Source organism: Pan paniscus, chromosome 20 (assembly GCF_029289425.2).
Source record: "Pan paniscus chromosome 20, NHGRI_mPanPan1-v2.0_pri, whole genome shotgun sequence".
Classification (NCBI taxonomy): domain Eukaryota; kingdom Metazoa; phylum Chordata; class Mammalia; order Primates; family Hominidae; genus Pan; species Pan paniscus.
In genome coordinates, this window is record NC_073269.2 from 19024152 (window position 1) to 19050397 (window position 26246).

Here is a 26246-nt window from a genome sequence, read left to right on the forward strand (position 1 = left end):
TTTTTTTTTTAAACAAAACTTTATTGGTAATAGTTTTCAAATATGTTTACAACAGCACACTGTTCAAGAGGAAGTCTCGTCCTTCGCAGCACACAGGTTGAATCGCCCCCGCACCCACCCGGGGCCCCACCCCAGGCCTGAGAACTCCTCCTGGGATGGGGAGAAGTTATGAGAGGGGGAAATACGGGGATGAATGGGGTGGCTCCCCAGCGGCTCCCCACTTTTCTATTACGAGAGAAAAAAGCACAAATGAGAAAGTGGGGGAGAGGTGATGGACAGCTGACAGCTAAGCTGGAGGAGGGGCGCCCAGGATGGGGGAGGCGGAAGCTGGTGGGTGAGTAAAACAGGCAGCCCCTCCCCAGCAGCTCTAGCCTTGAACCCCGGGCCGTGGCTTGGGGGGACTTGGCCTCTTCTGTTCCCTTTTGCAGGGATGCCCTCCCCACTCAGCTGAGGGAAGGCTGGACGTTAAAATCTAGCGGAGAATAAAATTAAGGAGTTGGGGGAAAACGCTGCTGGGAGGAAAGACTTGGGCTTGGGGCTCCCCCTCTGTCTTTTTGGGGGATGACTCCTCTTTGGCAGGGAGAGGGGCAGCTGCTTTGTCTGGCTTTCAAAGCCCAAGGGTGAAGACAGGTCTGTTGGGGAAGAAGAGAGCGGAGGCTTCCTAAAGGGGCCTAGACCCTCGCAGGATTGGCAGAGAGGATTCCCCGGGGAGGGGCCCAGGGGAGATTAGCAGCGGGGAGGTTCAAACCCCAGCGCCTCCCTTTCCAAAGTCAGTCTGCTTCTCTTTAAAATGGATTTGAGGAATGGGGGGACATGGGAGGGGTGGGAGTAGAGGAAGGAGGGAGGGAGGCACTGGTGGAACTTAAATAAGATTTTAAATTGTTGTTTTTTTAAAAAAATTCTAGCAAGCAACCCACTGAACATGTCACTAAAAATCTCTCCTTCCCAGGCAGGATTACTCCGAAAGGAAGGTTGGCGCTTCGTTCATTTGCCCTTAGCAAGTGGGGCCTGTGGTTGGGTGGGATGGGGGTGTGGGTGGGGGCTGGAGTTAAGCGTGAGCCCCTCTTTCCATACCCTGTCCCTGGATACACCAGCAAGACCTGGTCTGACTGGAGTTGAGAAACTCGTTTAAAACAGGCAGAAGTGGGCTGGGAGGGCTGAGGGGCTGGGGGGCTGTGGGGAAGGAGGAAGGGAAAAGTGGGAGAGGGGGCAGGAGGGTGAAGGGGATGAGGGGGAGCAGCTGGTGTTTCTGTCCCTCTGATTATCTGGGCTTCCTGCTCCCCCTAACCCTGGAGGGTGGGGTGGGGGTGAAATTAGATGCAAGGAACTCTGGGGCCCTCTGGCTGTTCAATCCAACCCTCCCACCCCCCCGACCAAAAAAAAGAAAAAAGAAAAAAGAAAACCCATGGGGGCACAGGCACGCCCCTAAAACTCAGAAAACTCCTTGCCACACTTCTCATTGATGGAGACCCGGATTTCTTCTTCCTCATAGTCGTCAAAGTTACTCGTATCCCCAGGGCCTTTAAACTTTGGTATGAAGGGAGCTTCCACCTGGAGAGGGATCAAGAATCACCCAAACCTCAGCATTCAACATAATCATTATTACAACAATAAATGCGAATGGCCTAACATTCAAGAGATATTTACTCTGACTCAGGCCTGTGCTTACCATTAGGTTATGGATTCCTCTTAAGAGCCCGAAACTCTTAATGTAGCAACTCATCAAAGGGGAAATTACTTCCCAGAGAGAGGCATCTGTTGCACAAAGTCATGGAATGGCCAAATGACCCCAGAATCCCATTTCTAGACCCCACTGCTCTAAGCTCTCTACTCTAGGTTGCTCCTGAACCTGTGTTCTCTTCTCTATTTCTCTATTGGCTGTCCTCCCTGACTCTTGGCCTGCTCCCAAACCCTCAGCAGGCTTAAGGAGGGGAGGCCCACCTTCCTCTGGTAGATGGCAATCCAGTCAGTTGTGGCAAACCACTTGTGGTTCTTGATATCGTTGACCCCATTCTTGAGGTTCCCAAAGCGCTTGGTGAGATCTACCTGCAGGAGGTTCCGCAGCAGGTCCTTCAAGTCAGAGCTGAAGTGGGAAGGGAACCGCACCTGGAGGAAGGGGTACAAGGACAGGGTGGGAAGCTGGTCTGGAACTTGGGAAGCCCATAATGCTTCTTTCTCCATCCAACGGTCCTACTGGGTGTGGGCCTCCAAAGCACAGTGCCTGCCAGCGTCCTGTAAAACAGCTCCTTGAGCCTACCCTACAGTTTCCAATTTAGGAAGTCTGATAATGTGGCCTGAGAATCTGCATTTCTTTAAAAACTTTAAAAATTCAAGAGTTAGTTATTTTAAGAAGTTTTTGTAGAGACAGGGTCTCACTACGTTGCCCAGGCTGGTCTTGAACTTCTAGGCTCAAGCGATCCTCCTGCTTTGGCCTCCCAAAGTGCTAGGATTATAGGTGTGAGCCACCGCACCCAGCAAGAATCTGCATTTCTTTTTTTGAAAAAAAAAAAAAAAAAAAAAGCCTCACTCTGTAGCCCAGGCTGGAGTGCAGTGGTGCGATCTGGGCTCACTGCAACCTCCGCCTCCTGGGTTCAAGGAATTCTCCTGTCTCAGCCTCCTGAGTAGCTGGGATTACAGGCTCATGCCAAGACACCTGGCTAATTTTTGTATTTTTAGTAGAGACGGGGTTTCACCATATTGGTCAGGCTGGTCTTGAACTCTTGACCTTAGGTGATCCACCTGCCTTGGCCTCCCAGTGTTGGGATTACAGGTGTGAGCCACCGTGCCTGGCCCAAGAATCTGCATTTCTAACAAATTCCCCAGCAATGGTGCTGCTGGAAAGGGGTCCCTTTTAAGAACCATTGCTCTAAGGCAAGTGCTATGATGATTTCCATTTCAGAGAAGGGGAAACTGAGGCTTGGGTTAAACAGCTCTTCCTAGGTCACATTGAGGTGTGTGATGGGGCAATTCCACCTCAGGTCTACTGGACTCTAGAACTTGTATTCTCAGCTGCTGCTGCTGCTGCTTAAGGCATCTCTGCTGGGGTCTGGAGACTTCTGAAATATTCTTGCTTATGACAAACTTTTTCTCTCCTGTCTTTCTGCATAGCTAAGGCTCTTCCATTCTTTAAAGCCCAGCTCAACTCTTCTTGAAAGTTTTCCCCAAACGCTCTGAGCCCACGCCTTGTATGCAAGTCATCACTGGAGTTATAGTTGCAAGAAAACGACTTCTTGTTCCTGCTGTGCCTCTTACACGCTGTGTGACCTTGGCCATGGCCCTTAACCTCTCTGGGCCTGCGCATGCCTCTCAGATGTGGGGCAGATATCCCAGGGCTGCACGAGGGAGATAATACCACTGACGGTGCGGGGGAACTAGAAAATGCTACAAAGAAGGGAGTCATGTGCATCTTCTCCTGTGGGATCTTCTGTGTTTTTTTCTTTCTTTTTTTTCCCACTCTGGGACATTTTTTTTTCTTTTTTTTTTTTTTTTTTTGGTGAGATGGAGTCTTGCTCTGTTGCCCAGGCTGGAGTGCAGTGGCACAATCTCAGCTCACTGCAACCTCTGCCTCCCTGTTTCAAGTGATTCTCCTGCCTCAGACTCCTGAGTAGCTGGGATTACAGGTGTGTGCCACCATATCCGGCTAATTTTTGTATTTTTAGTAGAGACGGGGTTTCACCATGTTGGTCAGGCTGGTCTTAAACTCCTGACCTCGTGATCCGCCCTCCTCGGCCTCCCAAAGCGCCGGGATTACAGGCGTGAGCCACCACACCCGGCCAACTCTGGGCCATTTTCTTGGCAGTTTCTTTTGGTCCGGTGGCAGATGCCTCATCTTTCCCTTTTTTTGAGACAGTCTTGCTCTGTCACCCAGGCTGAAGTGCAGTGGCGCAATCTCGGCTCACTACAACCTCTGTCTCCCGGGTTCAAGCAGTTCTCTGCCTCAGCCTCCCGAGTAGCTGGGATTACAGGCACCCGCCACCACGCCCAGCTAATTTTTGTATTTTTAGTAGAGACAGGGTTTCACCATGTTAGCCAGGCTGGTCTTGAACTCCTGACCTCGTGATCCACCTGCCTCGGCCTCCCAAAATGCTGGGATTACAGGTGTGAGCCACCGCGCCTGGCCTTCATCTTTCTCTTTTAGTGATGCTATGTGTCCAGCTGGGGCACCCCACGCCTGAATTTTTTTAAAAGACAGGGTCTGGCTCTGTGACCCAGGCTAGACTGCAGTGATGCAATCACAGCTCACAGCTCACTTCTGGGCTCAAGCGATCCTCCTGCCTCAGCCTCCCGATGAGCTGGGAATACAGGGGTGCACCATCACGCCCAGCTAATTTTTAGTTTTTTTTTTTTTTTTTTTTTTTTGAGACAGAGTCCTGCCCTGTTGCCCAGGCTGGAGTACAATGGTGTGATCTTGGCTCACTGCAACCTCCGCCTCCTGGGTTCAAGTGATTCTCCTGCCTCAGCCTCCCAAGTAGCTGGGATTACAGGTGCCCACCACTACATCCAGCTAATTTTTTGTGTGTGTGTTTTTAGTAGAGACGGAGTTTCACCACGTTAGTCAGGCTGGTCTCGAACTCCTGACCTCAGGTGATCTGCCCGCCTTGGCTTCCCACAGTGCTGGGATTACAGGTGTAAGCCACCGCGCCCGGCCAGTTTTTTTTTTTCTTTTTTTTTTTTTTTTAGAGATGGGGTCTAGCTATGTTGCCCAGGCTGGTCTGGAACTCCTGGCCTCAAGCCTCCACTTCCCAAGGTGCTGGCATTACAGGTGTGAGCCATTGTACCCAGCCCCAAAGTTTCAAAGCCAGTCGGTGGCAGAGCTGGGACTGGGGCCCAGGCTGAGCCTGAGGGTGCTCCCACCACAGTGTCGTGACTCCGGGCCAACCAAAAGCTCCTGTGTAGGAGATGCTGGACCAAGTCGGGGGATGGTCGGGTCTTCCCAGCAAGGTGGTTGAGCTGAGGGCAGAGGTGGGGTCCCCAACCTCTCTCCGGCCATCAGTGCCTACGATGATTGCCTACGGTGATTACCTACTCACCAAAGTGTGATCTTGGCCAAGACACATCCCTTTTCCCAGCGTGTTTCCTCACCTCTCCTACAGAGGGTGCCACTATCTCAGGGTGTGACTGATGGGGATTCTGGGACCTGGTGGATGGTGGGCACTTTGCACCTGTCATAGATGTGAGCTGAGATGGCTTCACCACCCCTCATCTGAACCCTCAGAGTTAGGCAAGTCTGGGTTTGGGAGAGGAAGCATGGGCTATAAATGCTAAGTGAGGGCAATCCTGGGTGAGGCTATGGACAGCACCTGGGAACAGGAACCAAATACATTCGTTTTTCTGCCTTGGAATTTGCGAAAACTCACACTAACTGGGATGAGGAGCGACAAGGAGGGTCGTCTGGCAGGGCGGTTTGTGTTCTGTGGCCAAGAAGTTCCCGTGAGGCTCGGGATTTTGGAAGCCCATGGGATTCTGGAACCGCGGGGTTGGGGCTGGACAGCAAGGGGGCTTGAGGTGTTGGCCTCAGTGTGGCCGGCGCGCCCAGCTTCACCACCTGGCCTGACTTAAGGAACTTCTAGATTATTCTGACAACAAGCAGGGCTCCCCAGGGAGTAGGATGGGTGAGCAGGGAACGGTCTGTTTCTTCCAGGGCTGTGTCCCCACATCCGGACCTCACCTTCCCAGAGACGATCTTCTCATAGATCTGGATGGGCTGGTCTGCGAAGAAGGGCGGGTAGCCAGCGGCCATTTCATAGATAAGAACCCCCAGGGCCCACCAGTCCACGGCCTTGTTGTAGCCCTGGAGCAAGATGGGGGGGCACAGGGTGAGGAGGAGGCGAGAGCAGGAGAGCAGAGCCGGCCTCAGGGGAAGGGGAGGGCTGGGGAGACTCCTACTTTGCTCAGGATAATCTCAGGGGCCAGGTACTCAGGGGTGCCGCACAAGGTCCAAGTGCGGCCCTTCACGCGCTTGGCGAAACCGAAGTCTGTCACCTGTGGGCACAAGAACAGGCAGTTGGCAGGGAGGGAGGGTCCAGGCCACGGCTTCCCCAGGGCTGCCCCTCGCCCGGCCTGGTGGGCACCTGAATGTAGCCCTGCTGGTCAATGAGCAGATTCTCCGGCTTCAGGTCCCTGTAGATGAGATCCAGCGAGTGCAGATACTCAAAGGTCAGGACGATCTGGGCCGCGTAGAAACGGGCATGGGGCTCGCTGATGGGGACAAATGGGGAGGTGAACGTCAGTGGTCATGCCCCAAAATGGTCCAGCAGGTGGCCCTGCAGAGCCTACCCTAGAGGAAGACACCTCCAGTCCAGCCGTCAGAAACGCAAGGCACCTGATTCTTAGATAGCCTGACATGGGAAACAGCCTGTGGGTCCATCCACAGGAGAATGGAATCACAGACTGAGCTATAGTCATACAATGGAATTCCACTCACCACCACCACCGCCAACAGGACAGCCCATGCATCCACTCAACAATGTGGCTGCATTTCAAACTGATTATGTTAAGCAAAAGAAGACACAAAAGAACATGAATGATTCCATTTATATCATGTCCACGCCCAGACAAAACAAAGGCACGGTGTTTGAAGTCAGAAAGGACAACTGCCTTTGGTGGGGAGGTGACGTGTCAAGAGAGGGATTCGGCCCGGTGCGGTGGCTCACCCCTGTAATCCCAGCATTTTGGGGGGTCGAGGTGGGAAGATCGCTTGAGCCCAGGAGTTCGAGACCAGCCTGGGCAATATAGGCAAGACCTCACCTCTGTATGTATGTAGATATGTGTGTGTGTGTATATATATATATATATATTTTTTTTTAATTAATTAATTTTTTTTAAGACAGTCTCGCTCTCTTGCCCAGGCTGGAGTGCGATGGCATAATCTCGGCTCACTGCAACCTTTGCCTCCTGGAAACAAGTGATTCTCTTGCCTCAGCCTCCTGAGTAGCTGGGATTACAGGTGTGCACCACCACGCCCGGCTAATTTTTGTATTTTTAGTAGAGACGGGGTTTCACCATGTTGGTCAGGCTGGTCTTGAACTCCTGACCTTGTGATTCACCCACCTCGGCCTCCCAAAGTGCTGGGATTACAGGCGTGAGCCACGGCACCCGGCCTCCACCTCTGTATGTTATTGGAAGAAAAAAAAAAAAAAAAGGGATTCAAGGGAATTTTCTTAGGTGATAGAAAAGTTCCATATACTGTTTTGGGTGGAGGTTAGGTAGCTATATACAACTGTCAAAACTTGTAGCATGGAACATTGAAGAACTGTGCATTTTATTGTATGTAAAGTGAATCTATAGTTATCTATCTAAAATACAACTACAAGGCCAGCGCGGTGGCCCATGCCTGTAATCCCAGCATCTTGAGAGGCCGGGGGGGGGGGGGGGGGGGCGGATCACCTGAGGTCAGGAGTTCGAGACCAGCCTGGCCAACATGGTGAAACCCCATCTCTACTAAAAATACAAAAATTAGCCAGGCAAGGGGGCATGCACCTGTAGTCCCAGCTACTTGGGAGGCTGAGACAAGAGAATCACTTGAACCCGGGAGGCAGAGTTTGCATGGAGCCGAGATCGTGCCACTGCACTCCAGCCTGGGCGACAAGAGTGAAACTCTGTCTCAAAAAATAAAATCAAATAAAACTACGTATGTAAACTTATAAGTTAATAAGACAAATTTATAAGTTAAAAAATTTTTTTTTCTTTCAGCAGGGTCTCTGTTACAACCCAGTCTGGAGTGCAGCAGCGTGATCATGGCTCATGCAGTCTTTTTTTTTTTTTGCATATGTTGAACCAGCCTTGCATCCTAGGGATGAAGGTGGGCTCATGCAGTCTTGACCTCCCAGGCTCAGGTGATCTTCCCACCTCAGCCTCCCCAGGAGCTGGGACTACAGGAATGTGCCACCATACCTGACTTTTTTTTTTTTTTGTATTTTTTTGTAGAGATGGGGTCTTGCTATGTAAGGCTGGTCTCAAATTCCTGGGCTCTAGCAATCTGCCCACCTTGGCCTCCCAAAGTGGAATTATAGGGCATGAGCCACAGTACCCGGCCTGTATCTTAAACTTACAAATTTCTGTATATAGTTTTATTTTATGTATAAAAATATATATTAAAATCTACACATATAAAACTGTCCACCTATATAAAATAAAATAATAGTATAATTTTTATTTTATTTTTTTGAGACGGAGTCTCGCTCTGTCACCCAGGCTGGAGTGCAGTGGCGCGATCTCGGCTCACTGCAAACTCCGCCTCCTGGGTTCACGCCATTCTGCCTCAGCCTCCCGAGTAGCTGGGACTATAGGCGCCCGCCACCACACCCGGCTAATTTTTTTGTATTTTTTTAGTAGAGACGGGGTTTCACCATGTTAGCCAAGATGGTCTCGATCTCCTGACCTCGTGATCCGCCTGCCTCGGCCTCCCAAAGTTCTAGGATTACAGGCACGAGCCACTGCGCCCAGCCAATTTTTTTTTTTAAAAGAGACAAAACCTCACTATGCAGCCCAGGCTGGTCTCAAATTCTTGAACTCAAAAGATCTTCTCACCTCAGCCTCAGGACTAGTGGGACTACAGATGCATGCCACCTTTTGGGGCTCAAAAAATGCACAAAATCAACAACTTCAATTTTTTTTTTTTGAGACGGCATGTCACTCTCTCACCCAGGCTGGAGTACAGTGGTGTGATCTTGGCTCACTGCAACCTCTGTCTCCTGGGTTCAAGTGATTCTCCTGCCTCAGCCTCCCAAGTAGCTGGGATTACAGGTGCCCACCACCACGCCCAGTTCAGTTTTGTATTTTTAGTGGAGACAGGGTTTTGCCATGTTGGCCAGGCTGGTCTCAAACTCCTGACCTCAGGTGATCTGCCCACCTTGGCCTCCCAAAGTGCTGGGATTACTGGTGAGAACCACCGTGCCTGGCACCAACTTCAGTTTGGACACCTAAGTTGCCATGTTTGCTCTGTTTTGTTTTGTGGTGGTTGAAATATCACATATTCCTCAGCAGAGGGGAAACAGAAACCCACAGGGTCTGGGAAACCACCTGCATGTTGAAGTATGCTGGACTCCTCTGCATTCCCAGGGGGCTTGGTCGTGCACTGCCACCTGTGGACACCCTGACAGCCTGATGTGATGGGGGGTGGCCCGCTTACCTGAACCTTCCGATCCGCCGTAGGTGTGAGAACATCTCCCCGCCGGGCACGTACTCCATGACCATGTATAAGTTTGAGTTGTCCTGTGGGAAGCAGTGGCTGGTCAAGGGCCCACCCCTGAGACTTGGACCCGATCTGAAGGCCTTGGGGGCCTCCCCGGCTGGTGTTCAAACATTAAATGACAACAGCGATCCTGGCTCCCTGTAGGAATCATGTTCTACAGGGGCGACCCTTATCCTGCTGTTAATGGGTGAAAGTGAGGGCTGGCTCAGAGGTATGTCAGGACCTGGTTAGCCTGCCTTGGCTGGAGAGAGAACTCTGTAGTACCTTGCTCTGGGAGCTTGAGTAAGGCTCTGAGGCCACAGTTTTGTCATCTGTAAAATGGGATCGTGATAGGCTGCAGAATTAGTGGGGCCCAGAATAAAAAAGGTGGCCCCTGGTTAAAAAATTATTACAGAGGGTCGGGTGTGGTGGCTCATGCCTGTATAATCCCAGTACTTTGGGAGGCCAAGGTGGGTGGATCACTTGAGCCTAGGAGTTTGAGACCAGCCTGGGCAACATAGTGAGACCCCGTCTCTGCAAAAATACAAAAATTAGCTGGGCATCATGGCGTGCACCTGTAGTCTCAGCTACTCAGGAGACTGAGGTGGGAGGATTGCTTGAGCCTGGGAGGCAAAGGTTGTGAGCTGTAATTGCACCACTGCACTCCAGCCTGGGCAACAGGGTGAGACCTTATCTTAAACAAAACAAAACAAAATGGCCAGGCACGGTGGCTCACACCTGCAATCCCAGCACTTTGGGAGGTTGAGGCAGGCAGATCACCTGAGGTCAGGAGTTCAAGACCAGCCTGACCAACATGGGGAAACCCTGTCTCTACTAAAAAATACAAAATTAGCCAGGTGTGATGGCACATGCCTGTAATCCCAGCTACTCGGGAGGCTGAGGCAGGAGAATTGCTTGAACCCAGGAGTCAGAGGTTGTGGTGAGCTGAGATCGCATCATTGCACTCCAGCCTGGGCAACAACAGCCAAACTCTGTCTCAATAAAAAAAATAAAAATTAGGCTTGGCACAGTGGCTCATGCCTGTAATCCCAGCACTTTGGGAGGCCAAGGCAGGCAGATCACTTGAGGTCAGGAGTTCAAGAACAGCCTGAGCAACATGGCAAAATCCTGTCTCTACTAAAAATACAAAAATAAGCTGGGCATGGTGGTGGGCACCTGTAATCCCCGCTACTCAGGAGGCTGAGGCAGGAGAATTGCTTGAACCCAGGAGGCAGAGGTTGTAATGAGCCAAGATTGCGCCACTGCACTCCAGCCTGAGCAACAGAGTGAGACTCTGTCTCAACAAAAAAAAATTATTACGGATCTCAAGACAGCAGCAGCAGCAAAGCGTTAAACCACGTGTGGGGTCCCTCGGAGAACAGGCCCTTGTGCTTCTCTGGGTCAAACGTCCATGAAGCTGGCCCTGAGTGGCCTTTCCTGTTTCTCATGACCACAGCTTTGGATGGCACCCAAAACGGCTCCCAAAGGGCGCTCAAGACGTGCCTGGAACTGTCATGACAACCCCACCAGCCTGGAACTGGTATGATCCCCATTTTACCATGAGAAAGCTGAGGCTTGGGGAGATAAGTCTCTTGCCCGGGGCCACACATCAGGAAGTACTGAACTGGGAAATGAACCCCGGCTGCCTGGGGCAGAGTTTGTGCTCCTGGGTCAGGCTCTTGCCATAAACCAGGTGCTGCTTTTGAGGGATGTTACTGAGGTTGGGTGACTCACCAAGGGTATCGAACTACAAACTGGCTGGACCAGGAACTGAACTTGGGTCTACCAGAGTCCCAGCCTGACTCCCGTCCCCTGATCTCCCTCCTCCAGGGATCTTGTTTTTCCACAAAAGAGAGCAGCCACTGATTGTCCTCAGCTCCGACGCCAGCCCTGGGGGCCAGAAGGCTGGGACCCAGTGCAGTGACCCCCCGCCCTTGGCCACTGGGACCCCACCTTGAAGGAGAACTCGAGTTTGACGAGGAACGGAAAGTTGACAGCTTGCAGGATGCGCTTTTCATTCAGGGTGTGTTCGATCTGTTTCAGTTTCACCACCTGGGAAGGGAAGGAGGGGAGGGCAGAAAGGAGGGGGAGGTGAGAGGGGCCTCATTTCCCCTGATGCCTGGAACTAGGGATGCCGGAGCCAGGCCGGTTCCTTCAGCCAGAATCATTTGTGTGCCTGTGGCCTGTCGGGCCCTTAGCTGATGCTGAGGACACAGCATCAGGGAGGCTAGGGGCTGCTTGTCCTTGCACGGCACTAAGTCCAGGGCAAAGAATACATGGGTTACCCCCAGAGAGGTCAGAGCCATGGTGGAGGGTATCTTGGGGTTGTGGAGAAGCAGCCCCCAAGAATCCCATGTAAAGTACCTGGCGTGGTCTGGGGAAAGGGGAATCAGACAGCGCTTTCTGGAGGAAGGGGCAGCTGAACTGAAATTGAAAAGACAGGCAGGAGAAACCCAAGAGGTGGGGGGTTTAGGACCTGCCTTACCCTTGTCTAGAACACTCCACACAGCAACCTGAACCTCAGGCTAACAGCTCCTCAGCCATCAGCTGTCCCCTAATAGCAGATGCCATGAGCAGGCACCTGGCACCTAGTCTCTCAATGAATCAGGATAGAAGCCCTAGAGGCCCATGCTGGGAGTACGCCAGTTTGGAAGACCAGACACAGAGGGGAGGTGACTTGTCCAAGGTCACACAGCTGGCTGATGTCAGGCTGGTGTGTAACATGTGGCCAGCCTGGTCCCTCAGTCAGCTGTCAACTGCTTTGCTCACATAGCTGTGTCCTCAGAGTCTATACTTGCCCTACCCAGTTCAGTCCCCATTAGCCACAGGGGGATGCTGGGCCCTTGAAATATGGCTGGTCGGATGGGGAGCCAAATTCAAAAATTTTAAGTATCTAAAATATAAATTAAAAAACTGACACCAGCTGGGCATGGTGGCTCACGCCCGTAATCCCAGCACTTTGGGAGGCCCAGGCAGGTAAATCGCTTGAGCCCAGGAGTTTGAGACTAGCCTGGGCAATGTAGCGAGACCCCATCTCTACAAACAACAACAAGGACAACAAAAGCAATTAGCTGGGCATGGCACGACTATGGTCCCAGCAGCTCCAGAGGCTGAGGTGGGAGGATCATTTGAGCCCAACTGCACTTCAGCCTGGGCAACAGAGAAAGACCCTGTCTCAAAAACAAAACAACCAGGCCGGGCACGGTAGCTCACGCCTGTAATCCCAGCACTTTGAGAGGCCGAGGCAGGTGGATCACGAGGTCAGGAGATCGAGACCATCCTGGCTAACATGGTGAAACCCCGTCTCTACTAAAAATACAAAAAATTAGCCGGGTGTGGTGGCGGGCGCCTGTAATCCCTGCTACTCGGGAGGCTGAGGCAGGAGAATGGCATGAACCCGGGAGGTGGAGCTGGCAGTGAGCTGAGATCACACCACTGCAGTCCAGCCTGGGTGGCAGAGCGAGACTCTGTCTCAAAAAAAAAAACAAAAAAAACAACCAGCCAGGCCAAAATGGTGAAACCCTGTCTCTACTAAAAATATTTAAAAACTGGCCAGGTGTGGTGGCTCACGCCTGTAATCCCAGCACTTTGGGAGGCCGAGGCGGGCGGATTACAAAGTCAGGAGATCGAGACCATCCTGGCTAACACGGTGAAACCCCATCTCTACTAAAAATACAAAAAATTAGCCAGGCGTGGTGGTTGGCGCCTGTAGTCCCAGCTACTCAGGAGGCTGAGGCAGAAGAATGGCGTGAACCCGGGAGGCGGAGGTTGCAGTGAGCCAAGATCGTGCCACTGCACTCCAGCCTGAGCGACAGAGCGAGACTCCATCTCAAAAATAAATAAATAAATAAAAATTAGCTGGGTGTGGTAGCCGGCGCCTGTAATTCCAGCTACTCAGGAGGCTGGAGCACAAGAATCGCTTGAAACCTGGAGGCAGAGGTTGTAGTGAGCCGAGATCATGCCATTGCACTCCAGCCTGGGCAACAAGAGCGAAACTCCATCTCAAAAACAAAACAAAACAAAACAAAACAAAAATTAAACTCTTGATGCAGGTACTGGTGACTTTCAGGCATGGTTGGAACAACTTGGGCATGTGAATCTGCTTTTTCAACTTCCCTGCTTTTTCTTATCTTTCCAGGAAAAATTTACCATCAGAGTTGAGACCTGTTGTAAGCATACAATGGACACTGGATATTAAGGATACTTCAGTACAGAAAAAAAGGAAATATTTCCGAAGTCATGGAGGACTGGGAAAAAAACAAAAGGAATGTAAAATGTTTCATTAATATTTTCACATTGATAATATATGGAAAGGGTAATACTGTAGATATACTGGCTTAATTAAAACATATCATTAGGCCAGGTGTGGTGGCTCACATCTGTAATCCCAGCACTTTGGAAGGCCGAGGCGGGCGGATTACCTGAGGTCAGGAGTTTGAGACCAACCTGACCAACATGGTGAAACCCCAAGTCTACTAAAAATACAAAAGTTAGCTGGGCGTGGTGGTGGCACCTATAATCCCAGCTACTTGGGAAGCTGAGGCAGGAGAATCACTTGAACCTGGGAGGTGGAGGTTGCAGTGAGCTGAGATCAGGCCACTGCACTCCAGCCTGGGCGACAAGAGTGAGATTCTGTCTCAAAAAAAATAAAAATAAAAAAAAGCCCCAAACATGTCATTAAAATGAATTTCATGAATGACACCTGTTTCTTTCATTTTCTCTTTTAATTACAAACTTTGGGTGTTTTTTTAGAGATGGGGTCTGGCTGTGTTGTCCAGGCTGGAGTTGAACTCCTGGGTTCAAGTGATCCTCCCACCTCAGCCTGTCTAGTAGCTGGGACTACAGGCGTGCGCCACCGTGCTTGGCTGTTTTTACTGTTTATGATGGAGCAAACAGAAAATTTAAAATTGCTTCTGTGGCTCAGGTTACATTTCTGCTAGTTACATTGCTGCTTTATAGCAGTGCCTGGTATAAAGTCGGATCACAAAAATATTTACGGGAAGAAAGTGCACATAAACACCACTTCCCCCAAGAGTGCTCTTGTTCTCCTCCCGTTGGGCTGGTGTCTGACCCTGTGTCACGCTGCCTGGCTTTGAATCCATGGCCGGCCTGGAGAGGGAGCTTTGGGAAGGTGGCACAAGGCCCTTCTGACCCCTGGGGCTGGCACATTATGGGGGCTCGGGGAATAGTGGGTGAGCCTGGCATGGTGGCTCATGCCTGTAATCCCTGTGCTTTGGGAGGCTGAAGTAGGAGATCACTTGAGGCCAGGAGTTCAAGACCAGCCTGGGCAACACAGCAAGACCCCCTGTCTAAAACAAAAAACAAACAAACAACAACAAAAAAATTAGCCAGGCATGGTAGTGTGCGCTTGTAGTCCCAGCTACTCAGGAGGATCTCTTGAGCTTAGGAGTTTGAGGCTACAGTGAGCTATGATCACGTCACTGCACTCTCCTGCTTGGGCAACAGAGCAGGATCCTGTCCCCCGCAAAAAAACCAAGCAGCCAGGCGCGGTGGCTCACGCCTGTAATCCCAGCCCTTTGGGAGGCTGAGGCAGGTGTATCACCTGAGGTCAGGAATTCGAAACCATCCTGGCCAACATGGCGAAAACCCATCTCTACTAAAAATACAAAAATTAGCTGGGTGTTGTGGCAGGTGCCTGTAATCCCAGCTACTCGGGATGCTGAGGCAGGAGAATCGCTTGAACTAGGGAGGTGGAGGTTGCAGTGAGCCGAGATCACGCCACTGTACTCCAGCCTGAGCGACAGAGCGAGACTCTGAATCAAAAAAAAGCAAGTGAGTGAACGGGTGGATAGGGCACTCCAAGGAGTGGGCACAGTCCAGGCAAAGGCCTGACAGGCAGGCCCTGAGCGAGGACGGGCCACCTCACCTTCTGTTTGTCGAGGATCTTCATGGCATAGTGGTTCCCGGTCTCCTTGTGTTTCACCAGCATCACCCGCCCGAAGGAGCCCGTGCCGAGGGTCTTGATTCGTTCAAACTGATCCAAGTGGGCTGTGTTCTGTGGGCAGAGGGGTCGGCAGGCTCAGGGCACGCCCTCCCCGCAGCCTGCTTGGCTAAGGTCTGGGGCATCCCCTCTGCCACCGGCAGAGAGGGCCCCAGGGAGCACGTGGGGTCAGCGGGGTGAGGACAGGGGGCGGAAAATCAAGATGGCAGAGGGCACATTCCTTAAGGCGGGTGGCAGGGGCCAGATCCGGCCCTGGCCTGGGGCCTGGAAGCTGCTGGCAGCTGTGCTGGGGGCAGGGGCGGGCCGTTGGGAGGGGTGGTGGGATGGGGGTGCCTGGCATTGGGCAGTCAGGTGTCTCCACACAGGAGCCCCCATGGGCACCTAGGGAGCAAATGGGGAGGGTCTGAAGCCTTCTACGGGGTTTCTGAAATTCTCGCTGTGTTGCTGGGACACAGCCAGGGGCTGGGGGTCACCAGCTCACCCCTCCCTGGGCTCTGCACCCGGCAGCCTTACCTGAGCGGGACTTTCCCATTTTTTAAGAAAATCTTCTTTGGCTTTGGCTAAGAATTCTTTCACTGAAAGGGAGAGAGGGGAGAGTTAGACAGAGACGCCCATCTCACCGGGGTGGGTTCAGGTGATTTCTGGGGAGATACTTGATGGAAAGTGGGGTGCAGTTTCAACCCAGAGCCTGACCTTTTTCTGGTGCCTCTGGGGGCCTTGGCTGGGCCGTGGCCTGGGCCTCCCTTGCTACAGAGAGGTGGGATCCAGCTGCCACTCCATCCAAAGTGGGGTACAGAGAGTCTCAGGGGTCACTCCCAGGGGAATGGAGGGAGGTGCCCAGGCAGGCCAGCCCACCCCCACTCGCCCCAGTTCTGACCGACATTCCACGGCCAGGGCCGACGCCAGCCGAGGTATTTATAGCCTTGGGATTTGGCTGTTCCTCTGGCCCCTTCTCTGGGGAGGCCGGGCCTGGGATGGAGGCCTCGGGGGCTCGGGTAGCAGGTGCCCTTGGGGGGCTCAGCTGTCACCTTGGCCCCCAGCTGGCCCTGTTCCTCTCCATGGCAATTGCAAGGGCATTGCTCCAGAGCTGGTTCAAGGGAAGTCTCGCCTGATGCCCACTCCTCGGCCCCATGGTATCCCAAGGTGAACATCACCGCCTGGCTAATGTTGAAACTTCCCCGGCAGACCCTGTGCCGGCTGCTGTCTACACTGTCTCATCTGACTCACTCGGCAACCTGCCTTGTATCCATTGTCTCCACTTAACAACCCAGGAAACAGGCTTGAAAACAGTCATTCTCGTCTCTGCTGAGACACAGCCCAGCAAAGTGGCTAAGGGCCAGGACTTGGGGTCAAGATCCAGTTCAGAGCCCAGCCTGGTCTCTGATGAACTCTGTGACTTTGGGTAACTGATCTCACCTCTCTAGGCCTCAGTTTTCCTCATCTGTAAAGTGGGGTGGTTTTGAGGAATGAATGAGTTCATCTTGACAAAGGGAGTTGAACAGTGGCCCCGTGTGATGATAGTGCCAGATAAATGTCAGCTATTATTATTTTTTATTTATCTATCTATTGACTGATTGATTGATTGAGACAGAGTCTCCCTCTGTCGCCCAGGCTGGAGTGCAGTGGCGCAATCTCCGCTCACTGCAAGCTCCGCCTCCCGGGCTCACGCCATTCTCCTGCCTCAGCCTCCTGAGTAGCTGGGACTACAGACGCCTGCCACCACGCCCAGAGAACTTTTTGTATTTTTTTTAGTGGAGACGGGGTTTCACCGTGTTAGCCAGGATGGTCTCGATCTCCTGACCTCGTGATCCACCCGCCTCGGCCTCCCAAAGTGCTGGGATTACAGGCGTGAGCCACCGTGCCCGGCCAATTTATTTTTTTTAATTATTATTTTTTTTTTGAGATGGAATCCCACTTTGTTGCCCAGGCTGGAGTGCAGTGGCACAATCTCAGCTCACTGCAACCTCCGCCTCCCAGGTTCAGATGATTCTCCTGCCTCAGCCTCCTGAGTAGCTGGGATTACAGACACCTGCCACCACGCCCAGCTAATTTTGGTATGTTTAGTAGAGACAGGGTTTTGCCATGTTGGCTAGGCTGGTCTCGAACTCCTGACCTTAGGTGATCTGCCCACCTTGGCATCCCAAAGTGCTCGGATTACAGGCATGAGCCACCATGCCCGGCCTATTATTTTATAAATTGAGGTATAAATTATGGGGAGAGAGGCTGGGTGAGGTGGCTGACGTCTGTAATCCCAGCACTCTGGGAGGCCAAGGTGGGTGGATCACAAGGCCAGGAGTTTGAGACCAGCCTGGCCAACATGGCGAAACCCCATCTCTACTAAAAATAAAAAAATTAGGCCAGGCACGGTGGGTCACACCTATAATCCCAGCACTTTGGGAGGCCAAGGCGGGTAGATCACTTGAGGTCAGGAGTTCAAGACCAGCGTGGTCAACATGGTAAAACCCCGTTTCTACTAAAAGTACAAAAAAATTAGCTGGGCATGGTGGCAGGAGAATCGCTTCGACCCGGGAGGCAGAGGTTGCAGTGAGCTGAGATCATGCCATTGCACTCCAGCCTAGGCAACAGGGCGAGACTCTGTCTCCAAAACAAAACAAAAAAATTAGCCAGGCATGGTGGTGATGTGTGCCTGTAATCCTAGCTACCTGGGAGGCTGAGGCAGGAGAATTGCTTGAACCCGGGAGACTGAGGTTGCAGTGAGCCGAGATTGCACCACTGCACTCCAGCCTGGGTGACAGAGCAAGACTCGTCTAAGAAAAATAAAAATAAAAAATAAAATAAAATATGGGGAGAGATCGGGCATGGTGGCTCACGTCTATAATCCCAGCACTTTGGGAGGCCGAGGCAGGCAGATCACTTGAGGTCAGGAGTTTGAAACCAGCCTGGCCAACATGGTGAAACCCCGTCTCTACTAAAAATACAAAAATTAGCTGGGCATGGTGGCGCATGCCTGTAATCCCAGCTATTTGGGAGGCTGGGGCAGGAAAATCTCTTGAACCTGGGAGGCAGAGGTTACAGTGAGCTGAGATCATGCCACTGCACTCCAGCCTAGGCGACACAGTGAGACGCTGTCTCAAAAAAAAAAAAAAAAAAAAAAAAAAAAAAAAAAAATATATATATATATATATATATATATATATATATACACACATAGGGAGAGCCGGGAACGGTAGCTCATGCCTGTAATCCCAGTGCTTTAGAACGCCGAGGTTGGAGGATCGCTTGAGGCCTGGAATTAGAGACCAGCCTTGGCAACATAGCAAGACCCAATCTCTACAAAAAATAAAACAATTAAAAAATTAGCCGAGCATAGTGGCCCATGCCCGCAGTTTCAGCTAAGCAGGAGGCTGAGGCAGGAAGATTGCTTAAAGCCCAGGAGATTGAGGTTGCAGTGAGCTATGATCGCACCACTACACTCCAGCCTGAGCAAGAGTGAGACTCTTTCTCAAAAAAATAGTAATACTCTGGGAGGCCGAGTTGGGGGGATTGCTTGAATACAGGAATTCGAGACCAGCCTGGACAACATCAAAACCCTCTACAAAAAATAAAAACATTAGCCAGGTGTGGTGGTATGCACCTGTAGTCCCAGCTACTCAGGAGGCAGAGGTGGGAGGATTGTTCAAGCCCGGGACATAGAGGCTGCAGTGAGCCGTGATTGAGCCATTACACTGCAGGTTGGGTGACAGAGTGAGGCCCTGTCTCAAAAAAAAAAGTAATAATAAAAAAACCCCAAAAACAAATATAGGAGATACACTGAGTGCTCAAATCTTAAATGCGCAGCCTGACAGATTCTTGCATTATGGACTTGTCCTTTTAACCACCACCTAGGGCTACAAGGGACCAGCCCCTTGCTGAGTATTTTCTATGCTTCGTTCTCACCCTGTGGGGTGGGAGCTGCTGTTATTCCCACTGTACAGAGGAGAAGACTGATCAGGTCTGAGGTCACTTGCCTGCCCCCACGTCCCATGAGATTAACTACTTCACTGCCAACTCAGCCATTGGTTTCAGTGCTGAGTCCAGTGCACTAGGGTGGCCAATGTGGACAGAGCTGCCTTCAACCCCCTGATGTTCCTGGGTTTGCTGCCACCGAGGGGCCCTGTACACTTGCCCTTTGGCATTGCTGGTTGTCTGCCTGCCAGTAATCCCACATGGCCTTGTGGGGAGCCACCCCCACTACCTGTCTCCAGAGCTTTCCCTCGGCATTCAGAGAGAAGAGCCCTCATGGGGCTAGAAAGTGGTAGATGGTGGCCGGGTACAGTGGCTCACGCCTGTAATCCCAGCACTTTGGGAGGCCGAGACAGGCGGATCACCTGAGGTCGGGAGTTTGAGACCAGCCTGACCAACATGGAGAAACCCTGTCTCTACTAAAAATACAAAATTAGCTGGGCGTGGTGGCACATGCCTGTAATCCCAGCTACTCAGGAGGCTGAGGCAGGAGAATTGCTTGAACTCGGGAGGCAGAGGTTGCAGTGGGCTGAGATCGCGCCATTGCACTCCAGCCTGGACAACAAGAGTGAAACTCTGTCTCAAAAAAAAAAAAGAAAGTGGTAGATGGCAGATGGAGAGAGACCGTGGCCAAGAAGGCCCCACAATAAATGACCAGGCGGAGAGGGGATAGGCAATGAATGGCCAGGAGTCCTAGATGGGTGCCTGGCTGGGCCACCAACTAGCCCAGGGGCCTGAGCCTGGGGGTCACACCAAATCCAACACTTTCACTAGCAGAACCTTTGTTTGAGTGTTTTATTTTGTTTTGAGATGGGGTCTTGCTATGTTGCCCAGGCTGGTCTCCAACTTCTGGCCTCAATGGATTCCCCCACCTTAGTCTCCCAAAGTGCTGGGATTACGGGCGTGTGCCACTGTGCCTGGCTTCAGTCATAGAACCTTTGTGACAGAAAACATCTTCCTTGGAAACCTCCAAATAATCCACACAGAATTCAGCAGTGGGTGGGGAGGGTGGAGGGTGCCCTCTTGGGATTCTACCTTCTCCCACACAATAAGGCAGAGAGGTGCCAGGCTTGAAGGGAATCCAAAAGGTCTGGTCCGTTTTCCCTTTGCTCTTAGCAAAAAGGAAAGAATTGCTGAATCCTGCACCTCCCCGACTCGCTGAGCTCCCAGCCCCTGGCTGTCCGCTGGTGCCCCACGGAGTCGCTCCATAGGGTGCCTTGCTGTTAGCATGGCCCTTCTCTGGCCTCTCAAAGGACCAGAGCGCCCAGGCTCTGTCCCCTCTGGTGCCACTAGCCCTGTTAGCTTGTCAGATTTGGGGATGGGGCATGGGGGAGGCCAGTGCCAGGAGGAGCAGGCAGAGAGAGGGATGATGGGGGGGGAGGGGCAGGTAACCTCAATCAAGAGGCCCCACACTCACCTCTGCTTCCTGTCTCTTCCAGGAAAGGGTAGAATAAAGGGTGGGTGGGATGGGGTGATCTGGCGGCCTTCTGCCCCCTGGCCAGGGAGGCTCAGGGTGCTGGCTGTGGCTTAGGCCCCCGGAAGGTGTGGTGCAGGTAGCCCAGGAAACGTACAGCCAGGTGGGCCCAGAGGAGCAGCTGCAGCCACAGCTGGAAGGTGGTCTCCAAGTCCCCACCCTGGCTGCTGCCTGATCCCAGATCCATCCCCAGCCCCCTTGGGCTCTCCCTGGAATCTTCCTTTTGCTGAGAAACCAGGAAAACGCAGAGCCTCTAAGTCAGCTTCCTTGGGATGGCCTCAGGGGACCAGGGAGGAGGAGCTGGTTGCCACAGAAGCTTTTAAAGGTACCTGCTCCAAGCTAGCCAAGGTTTGCAGAGGGCTCCCTTGGCAGGAGGCGATGGGAAGATTCTCCCGAGGGTGTCCCTCTGGCTGGCCTGCGTGCCCCAGGGCGGGGCGATAAAACTAACTTCCCTTTCCACGGACTTCACTGCTCCCAGGACGCCAGGCCCTGCCTTCCTCAGTGGACACTGGACTGTGCAGAGGACAGCGCCTGATGTGCCCAGAGCAGTGCCCACTGGGCAGAGGGGAAAGAGTTAAGGTTCAGGATCAGGCAACAGCCAGAGACTCCCTAGGGGCTAAAGAGGCCCCAGAGCTCCCTTAATTCGCTGAAAGAACAGCTGGAGAGAAAGGCTTGGGGCGGGGGGCGACAAGAGCCACCCTGCCTCCTCCCCTGAACTCCCTTTCAATGTGGAACCCCCAAATCCTGCTATCTTGAGAGAGAAAATGGGTATATCTGACTCTTTGTTTTGCTCCTATGCGGGGGTGGAGAGGGGAAAGGCATCCCGGGATGTCCTTGGCCTCTCTCAAACCTTGCCCTGTGCTTGGCTCTACTCTCGGCCATGAGTCCAAACCGGAAACGAGCGGCTAAACCCAGGGGTGGGGGAGGGGGAGGCAGCCTTGACCATCTTCCTCCTTCTTTCCAGATCCCAAAAGAAGCAGAGGGTCAGTGGCAGCCTCTTTGAGTGTGCCCGGTATCCAGGACCCCTGCTAGCAACAGGAAGTGGCAGAGGATGGTACCCAGCCAGCTGCTGGCCTGTACAGCCTGCCGCCCTGCCCACATCTCCCACACGGGGGGTGCCAGCTCTCACTCTGGTCCAGATTCCATTTGGGCTCATAGAGAAAACTCCTTGACACCCCTTGAAAAGCCAGGACCACAGCAGAAAGCAGAAATCTAGAAACTCGCCCTGGGAATGGGGAATTGCAACAGCAGAATATCAATTTGGGCAAGGGGCTTGGGGTCTCCCTCGGAAGGAGCCCAGCCCCAGAACCCCCTTCCTCCGGACAACAATCTCAGACCTTCTGCCCTTTTGAAATCTGGCTGTCCTGGGAATTCTGGGGCAGGAATGCCCAGCCTGGGCTGGGCCCCCTACTCAAGGCTGGCTGATTCCTCCAGTGGAGCCTGGATTCCCTGCTCTGGGCTTACCTAAATGACACAACTCTGAGCTGGACCCCAACACTGGGCTGGAACGACCCCCATTCTGAGCTGGACCCCAACACTGGGATGGCTCATCCTACAGTCTGAGCTGAACCCCAACACTGGGATGGACCACTCCACCACCCCTCTCTGAGCTGGCCCCCTGCTGGGTGGACAATCCTCCCTTGTCTGAACTGGGCCACCGATCCCCTCTCTCTTCCCCAGGCCGCACAGCCCGGGGCTGTACAGGAGGCGTTTCCAGGGCCAGCCAGGGGTTCACATCCTTCTCCTCTTCGCCTGTGCCCCAGACCCCGCTGCAGCCCCTCCCTGACTTAAGGGGCAGAGTGTGCCTAGGAAGTTGCTATAGTAACAGGACTCAGCCTCACCATCGCTGGAGTTGGAAGCCATCACTCAGTCCTGTTCTCAGGGCACCGGCACTACGGTGGCTGGGAAGGCTCATGAGACCTGCCGTGTCTGTTCGGCTGTCTGTCCCCAGAACCCTGCCTGCAGGGGGAGCTAGGGAGCCGTGGGGTGGGAGTAGGAAGAGAAACCCAACCCAGAGGCCACTGGGTGTGGAGGAGGGACAGACAGGGCCCTCCGAGTTTCTGTAGACGCGGTTGCGCTAAGGGGAGAGCTGCCTTGATAAGACCTCTTGGGCACCCATACAACTGCCAAGGTACAGAAGGTGTTTGGCCGTCTTAGGCATCCATAGGATGTTACACGGCACTAGTTCTTCCCATCTAGGGTCTTCTTGGGGGGTGCTTTTCTCTCTTTGCCAGGATCTGCTTGTGTCCTGGGGATGGGGGGCTCCCTTTTACTAGCTCTGCCCCTTCCCCTGTGGGCCAGCTCCCAGGGGTATCTTCAGCCAGTGCCAGCCACGACCTGAGCCCCACTTGGCTGTCTGACCTGGGCGCCTGCCCCCTGGGGCCGCTGCTCCCTCTCCATTCTTCCAACTTGGCCAGAGCCTGGGCCTTAGTCTTTTTTCTTGGCCCTCTCAGCTCTCCCAATGGCTTTGCCATCTTTGGGTGTAGATTCCCCCAACTCCACTCCAGGGTTCATTCTGGATCCCTGGCCTCTTGGGAGGAGGCGGACTCTGTCCTGCCCTGGCACAGAGATGGTACCACAGGGGATTGCAGGATGCTTAACTGGTGCCTCCCAAGGCCTGGGCATTTTCCTGACCCCAGTCGGGCCGGCGTCTGGCAGATGAAATCCAGGTGCCCCCTGCAGGCTGGCCTGGCTACTGCCCCTGCCCCTGCCCCACCCTTCTAAGAGGGCAAATTTTGTCTAACTCCATCCTCTCAGAATCAGAGCGCCTCAAAGCAAAGAGGGACTTCCTTCCTCATCTTATTTCCTTCTCTGGGAGCCTCTGGGAGGAAGTACAGCTTCGGGCGTTTCTCAACGTGTGACATAGTCCCATTGGCAGAACATGACATGATTTTCGGGATGTTTCATTTATCTAGTTACACTGTATTTAATGCGTATCAGAGAAAATATAACTGGCATGGCAATCCCATGATTTCATTTATATTATTGTTTAGAATGAGCTCCAAGTTTACATCTGAACACAAGTGAGTAAAACTTTTATTATTTTAAATTAAGAAAATATGATAGAGTAAAAATCTGGGAGGCTGCTGAAAAATGTCAAAGTCGGGAAATTCTGGGGTCCAAGAAGTTTGCTGGTAGATGGATCTGGATGTGAATCCTGCCTCTGTGACATCATCTATGTCATGGATGTCATTTCTACCAGAGGGCTCCTTTGGAAAGTTTGGATAACAGCCCGTTATGAAAGTCACCACAGTAGGTATCTCTATCCGCCTGGCCATTTAGCCTGTGGCACAGCCTAGATGCCCAATAAATAGTAGCTCTATTTTACCATGATCATTCATTCCTGGGTGTCTGACCTGTGCTCTGAGAGAATCAGTGGTTCCTTCCAGAGCCTCTGATCTTTTTCTTGGGATCCTTTTTCTTGTGTGGCTTTCCACCCCCCACCACATGTGTCTGATAGCCTTGAAGGTTTTCCAGGACTGTCATCTCCCCAACTTTCAACTGAGCTACCGCAATATATAGCTGCCTGCCTCTACCTTCCACCTCCCAGCTGGCCTCACCTGCTGGGGGCCTGACTCCTCCCCCCCCGCCAAGTCCCCTCCAAGCTCATGCCCAGACCTTTTTTGGACACTACCCACCTGCTCCTCTGTCATCAGGCACTCAGCTACAGGCATTTCCCTCCCCAGCCCCCGCCCATTGGTGACATGTCAGGCCTCTTCATGATTGCTCTGTGACTCTGAGTTCTGCTATTTGAATCCGTATGGGAATAAAGTTCCCTGGCTTTCATACCTTTCTGGGAGGGGGCATTCAGGAAACTCAGATGCTGGGGTTTGAGACCAAAAACTGGCCTTCCTTTTCGACCAATAGTTCCGACTATTTCTGGGTAAGTGGACAGGGGATCCCAGCTGCCTTCCAGCTTTCAGACTGGAGTGACAACAATTTAAGAGCTGTAAAAATTGGGAATGGGGTTCAAGACCATTTCTGATGGTATTTCCAGATAGAGAATCTCTTTCTCTGGCTGGCTGGAAAAGGCCAACCTAATGTGTGGGCAAGTGGGTGAAACAGGTCTCTCTCTGGCTGAGCCCTGGGAATGATCAGAATCACTAGACGTCAAAGCAAATCACTAGACGTCACCCATTACTCTCTTTGACTGCCTCCTCCTCCCCAGTGCTCTTTCTGACCATCTCAATTAGAACCGAATGAACCTCGCTAAACCCAGACACTTTTCATCCCAAGCCAGGAGCGGTGGAAGAAGCCCCAGGGACTGGGTGAATGACGGAGCCTCAGTTGTGAAACGACCATTTATTGAGGGGCCCTCCATGGAGCCTAGAGCTCACTGCAAGACAGGAAATGAGAGGGGGCTCTGCCACCACCCCCTTACCCCAACGCAGGAAAGAGGATGCAATGAATCCCAACAAGACCAGCTCAAACTTGGCTTTGGAAGCACTGAAGCAATTCTCTACGTTCATAAACAGTCTGCTACCCCAGCCAGGGACAGACGCTTGCTTGGAGGACGGAGCACAAGCAGAGAAGCAGAATGACAGAGTGACAGCATGAGAGAGGCAGAGGGACCCAGAAAGATCCTGTCCCCCATGCCAAGTGACACAGAAGAAAAAAACAATGCTGGAGGTGGCTCTGGGAAATGCTCAGGGGGCAGGATGGGTTTGGAAGGGGGGGCTGTGCTAAGGTGAAGAGGGGAAGGGCAGGAGAAAGATGGCGGGGGCTGGAGGGGGGAGGGGTGTGGTCAGCAAGTGGCCAAGGTCCCTGCGCGGTGGAGGCAGACAGACCTCATCGCATTCCCAAACTGGTAGAAACCTGGGTCGGGGTCAGGCAGAGGATCCCATAGGTGAGAGAGGTGAGTGAGGAAGTGGGGGGATTAGAATCTGGGGAGAGGGGCCAGGAAAGGAGGGGGTAGGCTGGTGACAGGGGCCCATGTGGGGCCCCAGCGGTCATACGTGCCATGGTTGGCAGTGACAGCTGGGGGGGAGCACGGTCTTTGCAGCATGGGGCGGCCCTAGGGGAAGGGGAACCCTACAGGGGGTACTCTGCGGGCCCGCGGGCCCCAGCCTTGGACAGGCCGGGGCAAGGGGCGCTGGGGGGTAGGCAGAGAGGAATGGGGGGCCCCGTAGGGGGAGGGGCCAGGCGATGATGGACAAGGCCAGGGCTGGCAGCGCAGGGCCAAGATCGGGGTCACGGCCCGGGCACTCACCGCTCTCCTGCTCGCTGCCCTTCTTGGCGGCGGCGGCGTTGCCCATCGCGGCGGCGGCGGCCGGGGCCGGTCCCGGAGCTGCGGCGCGGCGGGTGCTGGCTGCGGCCGGCGGCCCCGGAGCGCGCTGGGCGGCGGCGGCGGCGGCCCTCGGGCTGGCTGCGCTAGCTGCGGCGCCGCGACCCCCGCCCAGCCCCTGCTTCCCGCGTCTCTCCGCGCCCGCCCGCCCGGGAACCTCAGCCCAAGATCTCTGCCGCTGTCTGTGACGCCCCCGCAGCCCGCCGCTCATTGGCCTAGGCCGCCCTGACTGACGGCTCAGCGCCGCCTCCCATTGGCCCTCCCGCGACCTTCCCGCGCCACTATAGGCTCTCAGCCTCGGGACACGCACCGCGGACTCTCGGCCATTCACTCGCTCGCGAGGCCGCAGCTGGGCGGGCAGATGCGTCCGATTGGCCGAGACGCTGGACTG

General features: G+C 53.3%; 2 protein-coding genes across 3 annotated transcripts; both read right to left on the reverse strand.

Annotated features, from left to right (window-relative positions):
• PRKACA (protein kinase cAMP-activated catalytic subunit alpha) lies at positions 1-26042 on the reverse strand. 2 transcript variants are annotated; one of them, XM_034946717.4, is made up of 10 exons: positions 25781-26042; positions 15648-15709; positions 15060-15188; positions 11126-11224; positions 9131-9213; positions 6072-6198; positions 5887-5982; positions 5669-5791; positions 1942-2106; positions 1-1551 (listed from the first exon to the last, which is right to left on the reverse strand). In XM_034946717.4, exons 1-10 carry the CDS (start codon positions 25824-25826, stop codon positions 1426-1428), a joined length of 1056 nt encoding a protein of 351 aa, XP_034802608.3. In that variant the 5' UTR covers positions 25827-26042; the 3' UTR covers positions 1-1425. The 2 variants fall into 2 exon arrangements, with proteins under 2 accessions (XP_034802608.3, XP_054959888.1); XM_055103913.2 differs by lacking the exon at positions 25781-26042 and adding an exon at positions 22413-22701.
• On the reverse strand, positions 15724-21471 carry SMIM46 (small integral membrane protein 46). The gene has a single exon (XM_055103914.2). The coding sequence runs from the start codon at positions 20756-20758 to the stop codon at positions 20606-20608; it is 153 nt and encodes a 50-aa protein (XP_054959889.1). The 5' UTR covers positions 20759-21471; the 3' UTR covers positions 15724-20605.
• Positions 26043-26246: the final 204 nt, after the last annotated feature.

Coding starts and splice junctions, on each gene's coding strand:
- SMIM46 (XM_055103914.2), bottom strand. CDS start 20,758: ATGGATCTGGGATCAGGCAGCAGCCAGGGTGGGGACTTGGAGACCACC.
- PRKACA (XM_034946717.4), bottom strand. CDS start 25,826: ATGGGCAACGCCGCCGCCGCCAAGAAGGGCAGCGAGCAGGAGAGCG. Junction 11,225..15,059: donor AGATCCTCGACAAACAGAAG/GTGAGGTGGCCC, acceptor TTCCCTTCCCAG/GTGGTGAAACTGAAACAGAT. Junction 1,552..1,941: donor TTGCCATCTACCAGAGGAAG/GTGGGCCTCCCC, acceptor ATCCCTCTCCAG/GTGGAAGCTCCCTTCATACC.